Source organism: Psittacula echo (genome assembly GCF_963264785.1).
Source record: "Psittacula echo genome assembly, chromosome: 7".
Taxonomy (NCBI): Eukaryota; Metazoa; Chordata; class Aves; order Psittaciformes; family Psittacidae; genus Psittacula; species Psittacula echo.
In genome coordinates, this window is record NC_137740.1 from 53,858,636 (window position 1) to 53,874,537 (window position 15,902).

At 37.1% G+C, this 15,902-nt stretch overlaps 1 protein-coding gene across 6 annotated transcripts in view; it reads right to left on the reverse strand.

The window, feature by feature from the left end:
• Positions 1–4,415: 4,415 nt before the first annotated feature.
• The window catches only part of CAMSAP2 (calmodulin regulated spectrin associated protein family member 2), an 86,170-nt gene continuing 74,683 nt past the window's right edge, over positions 4,416–15,902 (reverse strand). For 2 of the 6 annotated variants that reach the window (XM_080622565.1, XM_080622561.1), the window contains 6 exons: positions 14,968–15,104; positions 14,209–14,429; positions 13,085–13,157; positions 10,952–11,067; positions 9,295–9,413; positions 4,416–7,783 (listed from right to left, as the gene is read on the reverse strand). In XM_080622565.1, the coding sequence (XP_080478691.1) occupies positions 7,478–7,783; positions 9,295–9,413; positions 10,952–11,067; positions 13,085–13,157; positions 14,209–14,429; positions 14,968–15,104 (972 nt within the window). In that variant the 3' untranslated portion in view covers positions 4,416–7,477. Of the gene's footprint in view, positions 7,784–9,294; positions 9,414–10,951; positions 11,088–13,084; positions 13,185–14,208; positions 14,430–14,967; positions 15,105–15,902 lie in introns of those variants that run through there. The other 4 variants (XM_080622562.1, XM_080622560.1, XM_080622563.1 and 1 more) reach the window with 3 other exon arrangements.

Here is a 15,902-nt window from a genome sequence, read left to right on the forward strand (position 1 = left end):
CGGCCCATCGCGGCTTCGCCCGCCGCGTTCGCAGGGAACGGCTGTCTAACGGGGAGGGCGGCTCTGGGAATAACTTACAAGCACTCCCCTCTTTTCCGGGACGGGTGTCCCTGGCTCCCTACGCAGCCCCGGCCTTTCAAAAGGCCCCTTCAGCCGCTCGGCTCTCCGCTCTGCCCGCGAGCCGCCCGAGCGCCTCCCGGGTATCTAAAGCCACATAGCACACATAGAGCAGGTGCACCGTTCCCTCGTTGGATGGGGATTGCCGTCAAGCTCTGCCACGACCGCGTTTCCTTCGCTCATGCGGCGGAGGCTTATGGCTCGTTGGAAACAGCTTTAATTAGTGCGTGAGGCGCGGCCGCGTTTCGGGCCAGCCGGGGGGGGGGGGTTTGTGGTCGTTTTGCTGTCTTCTGCTCCTTGGAAAAAACCGCATTCTTCACGGAAGTCATATGTATGCAGATGGTGTATATATTATGAAGATGCCTTTATAAGTTGTCATTTGGATGGATTTTCGGCATTTTTGTAACTCACTTATGGCATGTAAGAATTATCATGGTGAACTTTGTATTTAAACACTGAGAATAACCTTTCTCAGTGTTTAAATATAGCTGTGAGATGAGATACTGAAAATCTTATTAGAACTCTAGTACAACACTTGGGCAAACCTCCTGTGTGTATGCCGCAGCACATTGGCAGGCCCTGGCAACATGAAGATGAGACAAATCGCTGACAAAGGATGTAGCAAAGACCAAATTTTATATTTTATTAATTTTTTTATTATGCCACAGAGATATGTCCTGGCTGAAGTGCGGTCCAGTGGGGAGCGCGGCCTGGCTGCACAGCAGTGACTCTGCCAGGGACAAGCAAGGAATGGGGAACTTGATGGTTCCTTCTGCAACACTCAAGTCACAGCATCACATTCTGGGAAGCAAGACTTACAGTAAACCACCAAATCCTGATGTTTACTTATAAAGCTACCACTTGTTGCTCGGTTGCCTTTGGAGGCACTAATTAATAGAAAACGTAGTTATAGAAATGATTCTGTTTCCGAATATATTAGGATATAACAGAGCTGATAGAGGGAGTGCAGAAAATCAAGATTAATTGTCTAAACAGAGCAGTATGTATAACTTTGCTGAATGTACACTTGGGTAAGACAAGTCAATTGTAAATTAGGTTTAATCTACAAAACACTAGGTGAACATACATACGCTTTTAAATTTAATCTCAATTTCACAGTGGTATTATGGTGGTTTACCTATCTTTTGTACAATAGCTTTGTTTTCAGTGAAGGTCCTGAGATAAAATCTGTTTCCTGTTCAGAATTTCAGGCCTTTCACAAGAAAGTAGCAAATTCCTATAGGCTGGAAGAGATTTCAGGAACCAAGTATCCAGCCTCAAGAAGAGGAATGGAAGTATAGGTAGCATTACTTGGTGCACAATACTACTCTTAAATATTTAGTGAGGGTACATTGTGGCATCCTGTTGGGAAAGGGCAGATGAAAGACCCTGTTCTTTGCTAGTTCCTAACTTTAGTCAGGCATGGAAATATGTCCTTGGGATGGTCTCTGCTTGTTTTGTCCCTAGTCATTCTTGCAAAGCAGGTAACTCCCATGAATAGCAAAGCTGATGGGTGTGGGCTTTAGAGAGCTTGAAAATCAGGATTAGGAGAGGAATTCTGCATTGCCTACTGACAAGACAGAGCACTGCAGTCTGCAGGCTGTCCTTGGCATGCTTCAGGAAAGAAAATAGTCATTGTGTGACCTTTTTACAGCTTTTGCAGGTGGCTGCAGACAATGTCAGCAGGGCTGGATATGTTCTTAGAACTGCTCCCCAGTGCTAACTTGGCCTAAGATCTGACAGTGGAGTCCAGCAAACCATCTTTCTATTGTAGTCATAAAAATGGGCCAATCTCCTGATCTGTAGCCATTTTAACAGAGCCGTTCAACTCTTCACATTTTATGCTATGTTCAAATGGTCTTGTGAAAAGGTGAAAAAAATTAAATCTGTTTAAAACTTTACTTCTGGAAACAGTTTTCACTCATTTCAAGAAAGGATTTCCAGAAGCTTGGGGTGACAATTCAGCAAAATTCTTGCATAAACTATAGCAGAATTGTCTATGTCAGCATCACAGCTCCAGTTTCAGGTAGTTCAGACAAGAAAAAACACTGAGCCAAAGTGTAATCTGGCTTCGGGTAATTTAAATAATTGCAGGCTTGTGGGGCCTTGCCAGGTCTTGTAATGCAGACATTCAGATCAGTGATGATATAGAAAGAATAAGACAGAACTGCCTTGATGGAAAGCTTCGTATTAGCTTTGAGTCCTTCTGCAAAGCTCCATTAAGAGATTAAAACTGACATAAAAATGCCCATAGACACTACTTTGTGTGTCTCCATAAAGTTCCATATCATTACCTGAAAATTTAAACACATTTTATGTGAAAAGAAATTCTTTCAGTGCCTTGCTTAACAAATGCCTCACTGGATAATGACTTACTCCCTAAGTATTTTAGACATCCAGTTGTTTGTAATGTTAAGAGTCTGAAGAAAGTTTTAAATAACGTTTTTCAGTGGAATGGTTTTTGTCCTTTCTTGAACTCCTAATTATTAGCTTTTCAGATCAGAGGCAGTTTTGTCTGGTGTCTAGTAGCATTATCCTTGAATTCAGAAATTTGATAAAAAGGCTGGCATTAAGCATTCCATTTCCCAAAGAGTTTCTACTTAGCTCTTAAACATCTGTGTTGTGGATCACTTCCCTGCCTCTTACAAAGACAGTAGTTCCAAGTGTGAAGTGGACAAGGTAGCTAATTTTCTGTCTTGCTAGAAGGAAATAAGCTAGTGTAACTTCCCTACTGTATCTAACTCTTTGCTGTGGTTGTCTAAATAAAGGGTGTTTCTTTTCACATGTGTGGAAGCAAGTAAGTCTGCAAGTGGATGTACATTTATATGTATTCATACACAAACACAATTCATATATTCATACACAAACACAATATCTCTTTTTCCTAAATGGAATAGTTTGCTTTTAAAAACAAAGTACTTATAAATGCACAGAGACGCTGTGCATGTTAAAAATACTTTTTTTCTGCCATGGAGAACTGAAATAAGATAATTGATGGGGGTTTTTAATGGTTTTTAATTAATTAGGAAATGTACAAGCAGATGTAAGGGGCTGTGGCTGTCCAGATAGATCTTTATAGCCTAAATTCTTCAAAGTACGTATTCAGTTTATTAAATTACTAACAAGGCAGCAAAGAAATGCTAATTTGCTGTTTGAAAAGATAGACATAGTTAAAGGTTTTGCCCTTATAAAGCCCTGTTTTTATTAATTTATTAAAGAAGAAACATCCACACCTCATCAGTACAACTGGATTTGAGAATTAAAGCCATTTTCTACGTCACCTCTGAGAGTGCTTGATCCAAAAGCTTAGGTTCTGAGTGTAACTGAGATGCTTATCGTGCAGTTGGTGACAGAAGATAACTGCTATCCTCTCTGAATCCCACAGCAGTACAGATGTTGATTCACAAATTCAGACATATGGTAGTCATAGTCTGTCAAATTAACCAGGGTGTGCTCTGAAGTTCCTCAAGTGCGGTGTTACTGGTGGAAGGATAGACAAAATGAAGTTGGTTCTAAAGCCTGTCAGTACAAAGGCTGGGTTTAGATGAAAATTTTGAGCTGGGCTCACCAGTGAGAAAACAGCTTTACTGGGTGCAACTGGGTGTTTGTGTTCCAACATAATTCCTTGCTTGTGTCAGCCTGTTTGTGATGCTGTACAGGAACTGATTTTGCTGGCTGAAAAATACCCAGTTTTAGGGGGAAGAGGGAAGGCTATTCATGTTCATCCACATAAGTTTTCTATTCAGCACTAAAAGCCCTGCTATCACATCTCTTGCATTCTTGAAGCTGCCCTTTGAATAGCTCTGAAATTTAGAGATTCTTCATCTGCATAAGTTAGCGCAACCATTCAGCCTGCCTGTTGACAGTGCAGTGATGTCATGTTCCCTTTCAGCAAGTCCTTGCTCTTGCTCTGCAACCCAGGAGGACAACAAAACACCCCCCAAAAGGCACAATTCAGACTGGAAAAAATGGCAAATTTACAAATCTGGAAGAGAGACCATATTTTTTATACTATTTCTGTTCAAGTACAAGTTAAGGCTCCAGTTCATCTTGAAAACCTTCCCATCTGAAGCAATCACGGTTACTGACCAGTGAGTTTTGGAGCAATGGAACCAAACTGGCGTACTGGAGCTTATCAGTTGACTTACAATTGTGAAACTCAGTTCGGAAGAGAACAGGGTAACAATATGCTGTCCTCAAGAATGAGATGAAGTGCCTAATTCTTCAACGGCCTCCCCCTATAAGATCTGAAAACTAAACTGTTTGTGAAAGAAAGACAATGGGGAACAAAAGGAGAAATGAATTTGGTACAGATTTCCTACAAGTTCTATGTTGCTGAAATATGAGAATAAAAAAGATCTAAATATTAATGTGAACTTTTTATAGTTTCAGTTTATATTTACATGTAAGCAAGAAAACAAAAAAAGTAGTTTTGGTGCCATGCTTTTATTTAAATGAAAGGAAAAAACTACACTGTACCACATAAGTAGCAATGACAATATTTTACAGCACAGCATTTGAAAAAATATGGAAGCTATGCTCCATTGAAGTGGACAAGTAAGCACACAATACACTGTACATTTTTCAACAGTGCCCATTAAATCATAATTAAATAAGCTGAATTTGGCTTTAAACAGCCAAATAATAAAAACTAACAGTCATACTAACATAAAAAAAAGAAAAAAAATATTTCAGTAGCTATTATGACTGTTAGAATATGAAATTTCGCTCCAAAAACTTAAGACAAGAGTTTGGCAATTCAGTTGTAGCAACAATAATAATACCCCTGATGAAAGCACCAGTGTGTTCTGAAAAGGTCAGTGATAAATACTGGCCTTTATGGAAAGCTTTTTTTTTTTTTTTTTTTTTTCTTTTTTTTTAAACATGATCCCAACCAAAGATCCACTGGAATTAGAAAAGTTGCAGGCTTAAAAAGGAAAAGTGTGTCTAGCTTTACTTTTCCTGTGGTAAGTAAAACTTTATACTGCGAGCAATGAAATTTTCAACTGTGTTATACACATTCTACTTTTCGACATTGCACAAATCTTTAACCTGTTGACAAATGTAAATTCCATGATACATTCCGGTATATTTAAAATTACTCAGCGAGTACTCCTGTCATTTAAGCTCACTTTGATTAGATTGAAGCGTGTGTCTTTGTGGTGTTGCAAATCTTCAGTTTTAGAAATAAAAAGCCTCCAATGATAAAACTTCTTTTGAACTTGTTCACTGCACGTGTTTCACTTACTTCCAACCTCCTGGTCTCTTGAATCACTGTATATTGTACACAGTTTCATACTTTTATTCAGGATGTTCCTACTTAGTGTTTGTAGGAACTGTCTAACAGGCAGAATGTGCAAACCCTCTTCTCTCCTTTTTAATATTATTTATATCCTATATACATGATCTGTATACACTTCAAATATAAGAGTTACATATCCTGGTGATATACATGCAAACAGTAGGAATCAGCTAACCACAAATAGTTTTGAGCCACATACATATTAAACATGTATTTTAAAGTGTTTTTCTTTTTTTTTTTACAGTTTTAACAAATATACATAAATATAAGAACATAAATTACAGTAAAACTGACAGCATTTTTGAGAAAATGTTGATAACCAGATGCATTGATGCCTAAGGCCTTATAATAATTTAAAAAAAGTACTGTTCTAACCTGCTTAATGACATCTCATTCCTGTGCATCTTTTGTAGAAGTAAATGAGTACATCATCGTAGTGAGGCAGTTTCTCTCAAAGCAGTTTAATGAGAGAAATACGGACATAGTTTTAGTCTCCTCATGAAACAGAATGGATTACATACTTACAGCACAATACTGTCTTATGTTAATGTAGTTGTCACAACACTGAAACAGAACAGAATCACAAATCATTCAAGTCTTTTCCTGAGAATGAGATTTTTTTCCCCCAACAAATCCTCTGGTGTACACTGTGTACATTACAAAAACTGCCACAGATTTAAGGGAGGCTTCAAGTTTGTAGTTTCTGTTTGTTTTTAATTTTTCTCCCAGAACAGTGCTATGTTAAAAGCAAATTATAAGAGAAACAAACACTGAAACGGAGTAGTGATCTATAAAATAATCAAATACTGTTTTGAAATAAAATGCAGCCCTTGGTAAATAATACTGAAGTATGCCCTAGAGTTTGGTTTTGTAATTGGCCATATTATACCTTACTGAAATGTCATTTAGGCTTTTTTTGCCACATGTATTTAAAATCACTCAGTGTCACAAGACATTGGCTATTAGACCGTGTCAAGAAAACAATTTACTAGGACATACTGAAAATTCTCATCAGATGTACTTGTCTGCACGGTGGGTCTGAAGGCAGGAAGAACAGACAGTGGCCTGGATAGTAAAATCAATGGGAATAAGATAAACAACTTCTGAAATATCTGTGACTTAGTGAATTCTGTGATTCTTTTGAATATTTTTAGTGTTCTGTCAGGCAAACATCAGGGACCTAACTCACAACTTCTTATTCCTTCCCTGGAGAAGCCGTACCTGACCATGTGCTCGCTCTTCATCTGGAACAATGCAGAATAAAGCACATTTGCTTCAACTGTTTTAGAGGCCCACCAAATTTCTTACTTTACATTTTAATGCTATTGTGAACACACACATGGTCAGTCATTACATCTCAGATGGCAACTTACTGAAACAGGAATAACTGCATCACCGAACTATACCCTGAGTTGTTAAATAATTTATTTGAAGGAAGCTTCAAGCAGTTCAAAGGTTTTTCCTTTACTGTTTCGTCTATGAGCAAATCAGTATTATTTAATTGAAAAAGAATTGTAAATACTAAGGGGAATGTATCTTGATTTTGTTACAACATACAATAAGGATATTGCAGAACAGACCCATTCAGATGTTCTTCGGTGATACACAACTTCTCTTTTAGTCTCTACTGTAAGCCTGTATGCAAAGTTCAATGGTATTGAGAATATTAAGAAGTATTCTTTTAGTGAAAGAAAAAATATTTCAAGACAAGCACAAATACAAACATATAAGGCAACAGATGTAAAAAAAATGTAGTTTGAGTCACTAAAGAGGAACATTCAGTGCTTCAGTGTTTCTAATCAAAATACAGAGCGAATATACTCTGTATTAGCACATACAAATCTCCACACAAGTCAAACATTTCTGTAATCACCTAAGTGATAATCTTCTGCACTCCTAAACACTGTGTTTACATTCCAGTTGGACATGATAATAGAACTTGGGTGTCCAGTTTAAGTTCTAAGAGTCTTGTTGGCAACTAGAAATCTACTTCCTATAGGCAGTAAAGATGAAGTGCAAGTTTATCATAATTGTCTGAAGGAAATTTTTTCCCATCTACTATGCCTTGGTGGGTAGAAGTTTCTTAGGAGTTACTGGTCTCTTGGTTTGCCACAAATGGCTGTGAATGGTAATTGCATCAACACTGGCAGACAAAGTTTTGGCAGGTATGTGGCTAAATTGCTTCCTGTCAGAGTTGTATTTATACAGTCCCTCTATCATTTTCTTTGTGATAGATTTGGGACCTATTCCTGTTAATTTATTGATTTCTTCAGTATCAGGGCAGTATGTATACAGAGATCTGAACTGGCAGCCTGAATCCCGGAACAAGATTAAGAAGTTATTGGCATCGGATTTTTCCATTTCCTTTAAAAGAAAGAAAGAAAAAGATTCACAAAATGAATTTTGCATCGTCATTAGAAAACAACCAGAATCATTGGATTGGCATTTTGAATTTGCTTTCTACCAGAGCTGAAACTTGTCTGTAACTCTATCCACTCAAAGACCTTATTTTCAATTATTAGAATTTACTAAGCCTCCCCTACCTTGATTTTGGTAAGGCAGTTATCTTTCTCAGGCAAAACCTTATTTATTTAGACAATTTCACCTTGAGGTGTTTAGTTGCACCTCAAGGACAGACATCCTAGCTGATTTTTTTAGACCCAATAAAAATCCGTACATCAATTTCATCAAGCAGGTCTAATAGTTCCAGGTTTGGGAACAGTAAATTTAGATAAATCTAGATGTGCACGGAAGATCCTCCAGTGGCAAAATGAGATTTCAGACCTCCCTAAATCCATTCAAGTTTGGTCAAACCATAAGGTCAGTTGAGGTGTACTAAGCAAAAGTTCTTTATTAGATGAAATCTTCAGATTCCTATTCCACCCAACACAACTTCTTCTATATGGGTCATGTGCCCTGAACATGTACAGCTTCTGCCAAGTGAGGTATTCTGCATCCTAGAGTTAAGCATGACCTTTTAACAGCTGTTCTTTCCTGGGATTTCTGGGGGTTCTTATGCTCTCAGTTACTTGAACTAAAAAAGGCTGTCTTGATTTCTCACTTGTTATTTCCAAAAAGTAGCAGGAAAGACAGAGAAGGCAGCATCTAGACATGAATGCAGAAGAATCATGAAGAGAAGAAAGGGCAGGAAATACTGTTGTGAAATTTATTCCAGAAAAGAAATTAAATCCAGATTCCAAGTACCTGTATTCTTTGATGTATTTTATCTGTCAAATTTTTCTCAGTTGGTAAAAAGGAACAGTCCCATTACTGTCAATGCTCATACTCTCTGTTACTCCTTTTGCAGGGAAACATATTGGTCCCTGAGTTCTCACCCTTACAGTGTTTGTGTGTCTTCAGAAAGGTTTATACGAGGGTAAGAGAAAAGGCTGGAAGGCACCTTTTCTAGCAGAACTCTTGAATTTGTCCTACTGCTTGGAAACTGGAGAAAAGCCTAGGAGGGATGTATTTCAGTTCTTTCTGTTCACGCGTGAGCTATCCTATTGTTCTAAAGGTCCTAATCTGAGGAGCTCTGTCAGATGGGTACTTTTCATGTTAGGTAAAACAAGTATGTGAGCAAATTATAAAAATCCACATATTGAAGTTCCCACATTAAGCAAGCAGTAATGATTAATCAACATGTCAATTAATGCAACTTCCTATGCTGCATGTACAACACTATTGTTTGTACAGTACTAGAGAACCTCTCTGTCTACACAGGAAGCAAGGCACAGAAGTTACTTAAGCCTTTCACTAAGAGCTGGCATAACCTCAGAAGACTCCTTTCGATAACCGCATTTATACTTGAGTGCCTTCCTAATGCCTGACTATGGTTTAACTCAGGTGTTTATGCTTTTAGGGGAGTATATCCTTACCTCCAGTATCTTTTTCTTTTGACCTTCATTTACTTTTCCTGCCAAACAGCAATGTGCCAGCGCATTCTGAATTATATACTTATTGGATTTAGCACTGGGTTCTTTGAAGAGCTTTGGTCCTATGGAGGAAGAATGACAAATAAGCTAAGTTAATGAACAAGCCAACAAAGAGTTACTTGAAATGCTGTGAAGCATTTCTGGTATGGATCTTATGCATGCATGAAAAGACAAATATAGGAGTAAAATAGAATTAGACTAGAGACCACAAGTTTCACAAGCAAGTAAAATGTCATTCTTTCAACTGTTACTGAATTTGCTTACAAATGTGTCTTTCATTATTAAATCATCATTATCGGCAATCTTGGTAAATACATTTTCTCTCAGAGGGCCTTTTCTGTGAACAGTAAAATGTTTTGCATTTTCTAACTAACATTTCACTCATTCAGGAGGGAGCAAATTCTTTCATTTTCTCCACATACACTTGTGATTTCAAGGGTGAGAGGAGTAACAATGAAACTTGATGTGGTGCTTAGAGTTACTGTAGCCTATCCACCTTGTACTCCAGACATGTTTTACCCAAAACCAGGGATGAGATCTGGCCCGACACTGGCCAGATTGTTCTGTCTGTAAAGAGATTTGATTCATCTGATTGAAAAAGAAATCTCCTCTATTTTAACCTCTGAAAGATATGTGCAATTGTGTCAAGACCATTTAAAAATACCACCAAAAACATGTAAGTACAAATTTGAAGTCTTAGAAAGGAATATTATACATAAGCAATTACCAATTAAATTTTAGATAAAATCTCAGTTTGTCTAGGCTTTGAGGAAAAAAGCCTAGAATCAACACAAAATATCCATATGAAATCTGACTGAGTGAAGATATTAAAACGTGAAAAAAGCCTTCTGTTCAATTCCTACGGACTCCATATTCCTTCATTTAAAAATAAGCTCTACACAGTAGCTATTAAAAGATGATCTTCAGCAGTATGGGTCTTTATGAGAAAACTCAGCAAGACCACCAGGCAAAATCCTGCAATCTGTCCTGTAATTTAATTTCATACGCAAGTGGCACAAACTGACACAAACTGACTGAAGTTTCATGATTCAAAATTATGTAAGTACTTTCTGATGTTCAGAATGAACAATTTGTCCTCCCAGACTGTAGTAATTTCAGCAAAAAGGAGATAAGATTATTTTCAACACTAACATTTGCCAGCAGGCCTGTCCATCAAACCTGATCTCCCTAAAAGTTTATTGAAAACACCAACATTACTTTACTCTTTTATCAAACAATGAGATATTAGGTGGGCAAGAAACAGAGCTTTTGTTTTCATGCTGCAATTTGGTTTTTGCCTTTTGTAACTCTATTCTAAATTTAGCTTAAATTTCAACTGTTCTTGCCTTGCTGGAGTGCCCAGTGTTATGTGAGCCCAGTTGCTGTTTTGAGCCAAACTGCAGTTTATTCTGCTTAGTACAAATGCTACTGACTCAGTACTTTTATTTTGGATTTAAAATTTTAACCTTGTCTTGTTACCATCTTCACATTTCTATGAAAAGCCCTCAATCAAGTTTTATGAAACCAAAGATAATGAAAAACTTTTCATGCATAGAACCACTAACAGTCAGGTTCTTTTCTGAATATTGCTGCCCCTGACCTGTGTATTCTGTAGCAGAGGCGACTGAAGAAGTTGTAGACGCATTTTCCCAATCTTTTTCTCCATTACGACTACCACAGCGACTTGGAGATAAGAATCCTTCCACCGACTCAGACCTAAACATTAATTTTAAAGTCTATTAAAAAAATTACAACGTTCAGCATAGACGCCTTCTAATATGAAAGGAAAGCAAACTGTATTAAGGTAGAACACAATTATTTTGAAGTGTAGACTATAAACCTAAATGTACAATATTTACAGAAGAAATTAATGGATAACTGAGTTCATGTTCCATATAAAGTGTTTTGAGTGATGCAAGAAGTTGGTATTTACATGAGGTGGATGTTAGTAAATTTTTGGGTTACATCTGAGAAAAGAAACCTAATAGATGCTCTAAGCTGTGGAATATTATTACTAAGTGGGAATCTAGATTACGTTTACATTGGTACTAACAAAATAATGATATTTCATGTAGCAAACAAAGCAGTTCTTGATAGAATGATCAATGTGAAGTAAAAATTTAGTTCATTTATACTTACTACAACAACTGGCAGTGAGAACTGCTGTATTTAAGACAGCAAAACAATTTCCTTTCTATTTTTTGTTTTCACAAGCAGTAACTTCTGGTGCTGTAATTCTTCAGGCTGTGCTTGCACTCAAATGTGAGTAGTTACATTTAAAGGTCTAAGCAAGATTTACAAGTTACTCTTTAACTGTTACAGGATATTTAAACATTTTTTTGGATTGCAGCTACTGCAAAAGCCAGTCCAATTTGTAGCTTGGAAATGAAGACTTTTCTAAGTGAGAAAGCACTACCAGCACAGAATACGAAAAAAAAAGAGTAGTATTATAATAACATTTATATACATGCTAACTTCCAGTAACATCAGCAATAGATGAAAATTCAATCTTTTATATATCCTACACCTTTTTTGGGATTAGCATCTGCATGAAGGAGACTTCAAAGGTATCACTGAAATTCACTCAGTGTGATCATCAAAAGACAATTCTGATGCAACAAAAAGCTGATAGCATGGGTCTGGAAAGATACTGAAAATTCCTTCAACTCTGTTCCTTTCAGCAATTTGCACTGAATTTTATCGTATTTCAAAAGTCTCAACTCCCTAAATCAAATACAAGGTACTGTTCATTAGAAGCATAGTACAGCACTATACAACTAAGACTACATAGATAAGGGCCATCTCCTTTAAGTTCTGTGTAAGCTACATCAAGCCTTTTCTAATAGCTCATACAGTTGGAATAAATCCCCCTATCAGTTAAAACAGATAATTTTTAAGAGATCTTAAGACATTTGGATCATTTTGTTACAGTTTCTAATGTAATAACCAGTTCTCGAGTCAGTTCTCAAGACCTCCAGGAAATTGAAAAGTCAACTGAAACCAGCTGCAGGCATGTCACAGTTGATAAGTGATGCATATTGGCCATGAAAACATGATGTGATATTGTAACACAGAGTACTCCTTATCAAACTCCTTTTCCTAGTTTCCCTTTCTTCCCTAGTTCTTTCCTATAGATATAAAAAAGTATTCCCCTGAATGTAATTACATAGTTACACAGAAATAATAATTTTTGTCTGAATCATAAAATAGATTCTGGAAATAAAATTTAAAAAATTATCTTATTTTAATCTCTTCTTATTTAATTTCCATGTGGTTTGTAATGCAAACTAAATTTGGATGTTTGGGAAAGGCTGAAGTCCTAATGAACGTTTAATACTTCCCTGTGTGGCTGCTAAGGGGAAAAAAAACCCAGAAAAGAATGTTAAAATAAAGGAAAGAAGCTATGTAGCTGCACGTAGCATATAGGTTTAATGAAATATCCACAAGTTGAGACTTAAATTCAAGCAAGTGAAATTAAAGAGGCTGTGTGAATAGCATTTTGCTTTGACCTCATTTATAGCTGCTCAACTGGTTTACTGAGTAAAATTTGTAAAACAAATGATCACGGCTTGGTTACCTAATGCCTGACAGTGGATATTATCCATGTCTCAAATCAGGAAAACATACCTGTTCCTGGAGTACACAATATATACATGACCTCTTTAAAATTCAAGCTAGTTTTACATAGCTGATTATCAAATTTTATTAAATGAAACTGTTATTTTAGCTTTACCTTGGTGTTCTCTTGCCTGACTGCACACTCTCATTGTCCCCTGTATTCAGCGATGCCAATGAAAGACTAGATACTGAAAAAACACGATAAAGCTGTGAACCTGGATAAAAACAAAGTTAAGGTGTATAAACCTAAGCAAGTAGTAGAGTCTGTTCATTAGACCCAACACCAGCATCAGAAAGTCAGTAAGAGCTTTTATGTATAAGACTCTTACACCCATACATGATATACCTGCATGCATATGTGGTGCACTGCATCTAAACACTTGTGGACACCCAGCCATTTGCACCCACCTGGGATGGTCTCAAACTAAGCATTAACGTGAAGCATGGATGTAGGAATACTGGCACTATGCAAACTGAAGAATGCAATCAAAGTTAGTAAGTCCTCATGAAAGAGGGCTTAAGAGACTTAATTGAAAGCTTGGAATGGAGTCTTTGGAAGGTGTTAAGGAATACTGCAAAGTATACTGGAAGATGGAGGGAAGCAGCTAGAGAAAATACAGCAGAATAAAAAGGCTATACAATGCTGTAACAAAAAGGATCACTGAGAAGTCTGGTTACTTTTTCTCCACTTGTAGATGGGCAACATTTTTTCCAATCAATACTGCAGTAATGTGGTATCTTAAAGAAGGCCAAATTGTTCCATGCGATTAGGGCTACGTGCAGTAGCTGAGCGAGCAAAATAGAAAAACTGAAAATACAAAATTTACTTTTTATTTTCATTTTGCCTGCATCAAGTGGAAGTTTAAGTACTCTTACCTTACAATCACCATTTTATTAATTGATCTCTTATCTCCCAACTGTTATTCATTCTGAGCTCTACAGGTGTAAGAAGAGATTAGTGAACAATACATGGGTGTGCATGAAACTTGCAACACACATTAGTGCTTCCACTGGGTTTTCATACAGTTAACCTTTTTGTTTGTTGATATATGCATGCATGCATAGCAGGTAAGTGACATTCATCTTTTTGTTTCTATTGGCAGATTTTGCTTTCCAGTTTAGTCACGTGCAGCTTCAGCTTAGCACAAGACACTAATAAACGCACGTGCTTGTTAGTACCAAACCCCAAGCTGGTGTTTTAGCATGAACAGACTCTTTTTCCACATGAACATATGTTACCTGGTGGACCTTTGATTGGTGTCTTAGGTGATTCAATATGATCTCTGTGAATAGATTTTGGACGTGGCTTTTTTTGTTTGATTGAGAGGGAACGTGGCTTTATGACAGTGTCCATGTCTTCCATTAGCTTTAATTGTTTCCTTCTCATATATTCCTGTTTAATAAATTCCCGCCGTGCTCGTTCATCCTCCTTTTTCTGACGTTCTTCTTCTGTTTTTCGTCTAAAACAAAAAAATCACCAAGTAAATTCAGCAGTAGGAACTTTCCACATTAACAGTTTTAGCAGTGAGGACAACACAGGCATTGGATTTTTTTCAACTTTATAAACTCCTCAGACAGCAGTAAGCGGAACTTGCTTTTACGATTTTCAAATCGAAGTTTTTTGGCATACATTTACTAGTAGAATCAAAACCATGCTTATCAACTTGACTGCTGTGAGTAAGCATTTCGCATTTGTGCAGAAAGAAGCCCCAAGTGATTTGCTTTCCCTCAGAATAGAAAGTATAAGGCAGGGTAGCGCTTTGGGAACTTCACCCGGGCCAGCAGGACACATGCGTTGAGTGAGCTACAGACTGATGCCACCTGCTGATTTTGCAGGGCCAGCTGACATGTGTCTTCAGCTGAAATCCTCAGCACATCTGGATTAAGTATCTTGGATATTAAAATGCAATTTTTTGACAGAAAGTTACGTTTTTAACTAAAGCAGACATTTTTACATTCACTGCTACTGACCACGTGGATCAGGACATGTAGTTTTACCTTGTCTCTTCCTTCTTATGTTCTAGTTCGGCTTCCAGCTGCTGCTTTCGAAGCAGAGTCTCTCTTTCTCTTCTCAAACGCTTCTCCAACAATGCTGCTCTTTTCATTGCCATATCATTTTCTGCCTTTTGATCATCCTGGCAGCAACAGTATTTGAAGGAAAAGGACCCCAAAATATCAAGATCAAATTCAGCAACTGATTTTGCCAAGTCATTAGACACTTAATTCTATACACTGGGTTGCAATACCATAAGATACTTATGCAGTATTTGAAACAAGTTTATTTTAAAAGATTTCTCTTAAGATTATGAAAAACTTTTCATATAGGAATTTTTCCTTCTTAAGTCAAATATAAAATTCAGCTCCAATAGGAAAAAAATTATTAAGTGAAATATTTAAGTTTACAGTCAGATCCCACACTGCATAAACTCCTGTATCCAGCTTCGGAAGACTGTATCTGTATAGAGATGAAGGTAATTTATCACAAAAAGCAGTAACTATGTAACATATAGAAAAAATTTATGCTGACCAAGCCAGGTGTTATGTTAGAACTGAGGAATGCTTCCAGACAAGCAAGGCACATCTCAGATGTGCCTCAAGATTTTGAGGTATTCCAAGATGGAAAATTAGTGTTTGTCCATTACAGTTAAATGCACAATACAATGTGCATTATAGTTAAAAGCCTGTCAGAATGTAACTCTTCAGAAAGACAACAGGGAGTGCTCCCAAATACCAACTTCAAAAGGGAGTCTTGGAAGACTATACTTCCTTAGCCAGCCAAGAGAGGCAAAAAGGCTCTCCCAAGTGCAACTTGGAGACATACATACATTTTTTTAAATGTTGAATGTTATGTACTTCAAAAACTCGTAGTTAAGTTTGGGGGTAGGGTGGGGAAGTGACTGTGAGATGTGAGCATATTTGTTTAAGGTCACCAA